We start from the raw sequence: 5,944 nt of genomic DNA, 5'->3' as shown, positions 1-5,944 counted from the left end.
CCCCTCCCAATTCAGCCCATGGGGCCCTCCGGGATGGGTGGCCCCACCCGGTGGACCCCCGGGACCCTTCAGGTGGTCCCGGTACAATACCGGTGACCACCGAAACCTTCCCGATGGCCGAAACTGTACTTCCTATATATAAATCTTTACCTCCAGACCTTTCCGGAACTCCTCGTGACGCCCGGGATCTCATCCGGGACTCCGAACAACTTTCAGGTTACTGCATACTAATATCTCTACAACCCTAGCGTCACCGAACCTTAAGTGTGTAGACCCTACGGGTTCGGGAGACATGCAGACATGACCGAGACGCCTCTTCGGTCAATAACCAACAGCGGGATCTGGATACCCATGTTGGCTCCCACATGCTCCACGATGATCTCATCGGATGAACCACGATGTCGAGCATTCAATCAATCCATATACAATTCCCTTTGTCAATCAGTACGTTACTTGCCCGAGACTCGATCATCGGTATCCCAATACCTCGTTCAATCTCGTTTCGGCAAGTCACTTTACTTGTACCGTAATGCATGATCCCGTGATCAACCACTTGGTCACATTGAGCTCATTATGATGATGCATTACCGAGTGGGCCCAGAGATACCTCTCCATCATACGGAGTGACAAATCCCAGTCTCGATTCGTGCCAACCCAACAGACACTTTCGGAGATACCTATAATGTACCTTTATAGTCACCCAGTTACGTTGTGACATTTGGCACACCCAAGGCACTCCTACAGTATCCGGGAGTTGCACAATCTCATGGTCTAAGGAAATGATACTTGACATTCGGAAAAGCTACAGCAGACAAACTACACGACCTTTGAGCTATGCTTAGGATTGGGTCTTGTCCATCACATCATTCTCCTAATGATGTGATCCCATTATCAATGACATACAATGTCCATAGTCAGGAAACCATGACTATCTTCTGATCAACAAGCTAGTCAACTAGAGGCTCAGTAGGGACGTGCTGTGGTTTATGTATTCACACATGTATTACGATTTCCGGATAACACAATTATAGCATGAACAATAGACAATTATCATGAACAAAGAAATATAATAATAACCATTTTATTATTGCCTCTAGGGCATATTTCCAATACCTACGTACCCCCAAACGATCATATACGGAGCCAAAACCCTAATTCCACCGCCGCAACTTTCTGTATCCACGAGATCCCATCTTGGCGCCTGTTCCGGAGCTCCGCCGGAGGGGGCATCGATCATGGAGGGCTTCTACATCAACACCATAGCCTCTCCGATGAAGTGTGAGTAGTTAACCTCAGACCTACGGGTCCATAGTTATTACCTAGATGGCTTCTTCTCTCTTTTTGAATCTCAATACAATGTTCTCCCCCTCTCTTCTGGAGAACTATTCGATGTAACCTTCTTTTTGCGGTGTGTTTGTTGAGACCGATGAATTTTGGGTTTATGATCAAGTCTATCTATGAATAATATTTGAATCTTCTCTGAATTCTTTTATGTATGATTGGTTATCTTTGCAAGTCTCTTCGAATTATCAGTTTGGTTTGGCCTACTAGATTGATCTTTCTTGCAATGGGAGAAGTGCTTAGCTTTGGGTTCAATCTTACGGTGTCCTTTCCCAGTGACAGTAGGGGCAGCAAGGCACGTATTGTATTGTTGCCATCGAGGACAACAAGATGGGGTTTTCATCATATTTTATGAGTCTATCCCTCTACATCATGTCATCTTACTTAAGGCGTTAATCTATTTTTAACTTAATACTCTAGATGCATGCTGGATAGCGGTCGATGACTGGAGTAATAGTAGTAGATGCAGGCAGGAGTCGGTCTACTTGTCTCGGACGTGATGCCTATATACATGATCATACCTAGATAATCTCATAACTATGATCAATTCTGTCAATTGCTCAATAGTAATTTGTTCACCCACCGTAGAATACTTATGCTCTCGAGAGAAGCCACTAGTGAAACCTATGGCCCCCGGTTCTATCTTTATCATATTAATCTCCTACTACTTAGTTATTTCCTTTGCTTTTTTACTTTGCCTTTATTTTACTTTGCATCTTTATCACAAAAATACCAAAAAAATTATCTTTATCATATCTATCAAATCTCACTCTCGTAAGTGGCCGTGTAGGGATTGACAACCCCTATTCACGTTGGTTGCGAGGATTTATTTGTTTTGTGCAGGTACGAGGGACTGACGCATAGCCTCCTACTGGATTGATACCTTGGTTCTCAAAACCTGAGGGAAATACTTACGCTACTTTGCTGCATCATCCCTCACTCTTCGGGGAAAACCAACGCAGTGCGCAAGAGGTAGCAAGGGTTCCTTTTTGTCGACGATCTGATGTTTCAACCTTGTTTTCCAGGCGGCCAACACATCGCTGAACTTGGTCATGGCGTGTTTGTTTATCTTCTTCATTGCCAGGTCCTTATCTGGATCTTTATTATCCTTTTCATTACGATCCGGGAACAAGAATATCTGGTGCAGCTTCTTTAGGAGGGAGGGCCTCATATTATCTATCTTCTATAGTTGTCCGTACAATGCAACCTATTTGATTGCCGTAGCACGATTGCGCTTCCTCGGGCGCTATTGTCTCAAAAATACCGTCGTCCATCTCCGTGACCGCCAATCTAGTACTCATGAGCTGGTTTAGGCGTCGTGGCCTCTTTGCTTTCGGTTCTAGACTAACTCCGCTAGTCTCGGCGCCGGTCTCAGTCTTATCGCCGGTCTGCATGTCGGTATCAGTCCCCGATGCGACAACACAGTCGCTGCAACATGGGTAAGGGAGACCACATCAGTGCTGGGGGGTCCGAAAATCGGGACACACTTTCACGCGTCGCGGGCCGCCTCTCAGACAGATTCTAGGGAGGCGGCGGAGTACCTGGGTGCGCGGCGAATCCCCGGGAACTCGGTGACCAACTTCCTTCCCGTGTGGCGCATGGAGACGACGGCGACCCCGGCGAAGAGCAGCTTAGGCGCGAGCTGCAGAGCCTCGTCCACCTCCTAAGTTGGGACCTCCGCGCGAGCGTTGCGGGGCGCTGCTCGGATGGCTTCTGGAAGGCGGTTGTACATGGGCACAGGGTGAATCCCGGCGAGAGCTGGCCATTGGCGCGCGCAAGTAGACGACGACGTCCTCGACGAAGAGCTGCCCGGCCAGCTCGCCTCACTCTCCTTTGATTATAAATGAAAGATTGGGAAGAAGCAGACTTGAGCCTGCAGGGAAAGGATAAGGTGACGATGCAGTCTCCACTCGTTCGGGGCGACACTCGTACTGAATGTATGAGAAATGTGGCGTGGCAGAGACCCCAAGATACTCCCTCCATTTATTTTTAGTCTGCATATAAAGTTTGGTCAAAGTCAAGATTTGTAAATTTTAAGTAACTTTATAATAAAAAAATATCAACATTCACAATATGAAATCAATATTACCAGATGCGTCATGAAATGTATTTCCATACTATATAGTTTTGGTATTGTGGATGTTCATATTTTTTTATACATATGGGAAGTAGAGGCACTCTTCCATATAATGAAGTTTATAATATATGTGCTTATATTGTACTATAATTGTTTGAATAGCTTAGCATATGTTCAGATGTATGATATCTGTAATTTAAGTGCTTGAATTTTACATATAAATATTTATTAATAAATATGTACCCCTATAATAGCTAGGCCGTGCAGTTGCACGGGTAGATGACTAGTGATTACAATCTTGTTTGTGTGCAAGTCAAGCTTATCTAGTTTACACGTAACAACTTGTAGAACATTACAAAATTTATGCTTGCTAATAACTTCTAGAACACTACAACACTTGACATGTAAAAGGAATTTGACGAGTCATGGCCTACTAAAGCAAGTTACATTACTTGTCTTATTTATCTTAACAGACCACACAAGATTACAAACTATGTACCGTGACGGCCATGCTTATCTAGTTTATGCGTAACAATTTGCAGAAAATTACAAACTTAGTTTCAGAAAAATAGGCAATCTAGATTAGTGTTTGAGCTGTAAAGTGAATAAGATGAGTCATGCATGTTATCACACCTTTTTGGTGGTGGAATGATAGTGCAACAACATGGAACTTTAATGACCAGTCCAAGAATACACTTGTAAGTAGTGCCACCAAACAGAACATACCAAATGATGATTTTTAGAAGCATCCAAGCACTTTTCACACAAACAAATGCCAATTGTGAAAGAGATTGTTCCATGGCAGCTATAAATAGCCCCATAGCATGACGATCATCCTTCCTCATCCATCATTCTCATAAGTAGAGCGCATCATTTAAGCCAAGCAAGTTGTGGTCAATACAAATCCACCATGAAGACCTTTCTCATCCTTGCCCTCCTTGCTATCGTGGCGACCACCGCCACAACTGCAGTTAGAGTTCCAGTGCCACAATTGCAGCCACAAAATCCATCTCAGCAACAGCCACAAGAGCAAGTTACATTGGTACAACAACAACAACAATTTCTAGGGCAGCAACAACCATTTCCACCACAACAACCATATCCACAGCCGCAACCATTTCCATCACAACAACCATATCTGCAGCTGCAACCATTTCCGCAGCCGCAACTACCATATTCGCAGCCACAACCATTTCGACCACAACAACCATATCCACAACCGCAACCACAGTATTCGCAACCACAACAACCAATTTCACAGCAGCAGCAGCAGCAGCAGCAGCAACAACAACAACAACAACAACAACAACAACAACAACAACAAAAACAACAACCACAACAACAACAACAAATCCTTCAACAAATTTTGCAACAACAACTGATTCCATGCATGGATGTTGTATTGCAGCAACACAACATAGCGCATGGAAGATCACAAGTTTTGCAACAAAGTACTTACCAGCTGTTGCAAGAATTGTGTTGTCAGCACCTATGGCAGATCCCTGAGCAGTCGCAGTGCCAGGCCATCCACAATGTTGTTCATGCTATTATTCTGCATCAACAACAAAAACAACAACAACAACAACCATCGAGCCAGGTCTCCTTCCAACAGCCTCAGCAACAATATCCATTAGGCCAGGGCTCCTTCCGGCCATCTCAGCAAAACCCACAGGCCCAGGGCTCTGTCCAGCCTCAACAACTGCCCCAGTTCGAGGAAATAAGGAACCTAGCGCTACAGACGCTACCTGCAATTTGCAATGTCTACATCCCTCCATATTGCACCATCACGCCATTTGGCATCTTCGGTACTAACTGAGAAGAAAATAACTCTAGTACTAGATATATGAAACACCGTTTTCTCAGTCCATGGTTTGGTCGTTGTAGCGGTGAAAAAATAATGTGACATGCACTATCATGTAAGAACCCAAACTATACTAGTTCAAACTTGGGAATAAAAGACAAACACAGGTCTTGTCTACATATTTATGTTGCATCTATTTATATATTAAAAGTAATATAAGGTGAACCAGGAGCAAGGTAAATATGCTAGAAAATTGCACGTTAATTAGAAATTACTAGCCCTCAATCCGGTAAATCTTAACAAATAGAATTATCTTGACCGTTAGATTTATGTAAAATATATAATGCTCTGGGACTCCAACGACTGTACGTGACACATCTGAACGCACATATGTTAAAGAAAATATATTTGGTAAATGGTGGGCCTCTTTAAAAAGAGAACTCACGTACATGCACCAACTAAGAAAAACACATACATGTAAACGGGAAAAGGATGAGATTTTCTCACGTACGTGCTCCCTGGCTCCACCCCGTTGAAAAAATATACATCTGGAGGCCACTTTGTTTCCTCATCAAAAAAAACTTACGTTAAAAAGATTGCATGCATCCCAGGGAAAATAGTCAAGATGAAGTCGGACTCTTCCTTACAAAAACAAGGAACGTGTTAAGTTGACTTCAAAGAAAAAAGGAACACGTTAAGTTAAAAAAAACAAGAAACCTGTTAAG

At 43.5% G+C, this 5,944-nt stretch overlaps 1 protein-coding gene across 1 annotated transcript; it reads left to right on the top strand.

Annotated features, from left to right (window-relative positions):
* The first annotated feature begins 4,249 nt into the window (after window positions 1–4,249).
* LOC125515813 (alpha/beta-gliadin-like) lies at window positions 4,250–5,398 on the top strand. The gene has a single exon (XM_048681318.1). It carries the CDS (start codon window positions 4,329–4,331, stop codon window positions 5,232–5,234), a length of 906 nt encoding a protein of 301 aa, XP_048537275.1. The 5' UTR covers window positions 4,250–4,328; the 3' UTR covers window positions 5,235–5,398.
* The last annotated feature ends 546 nt before the right edge of the window (window positions 5,399–5,944 follow it).

This window comes from Triticum urartu, chromosome 6 (genome assembly GCF_003073215.2).
Source record: "Triticum urartu cultivar G1812 chromosome 6, Tu2.1, whole genome shotgun sequence".
NCBI classification, from domain to species: domain Eukaryota; kingdom Viridiplantae; phylum Streptophyta; class Magnoliopsida; order Poales; family Poaceae; genus Triticum; species Triticum urartu.
Note: the sequence above shows the minus strand (reverse complement) of the source record. Positions and strands in the feature narration are given on the sequence as shown.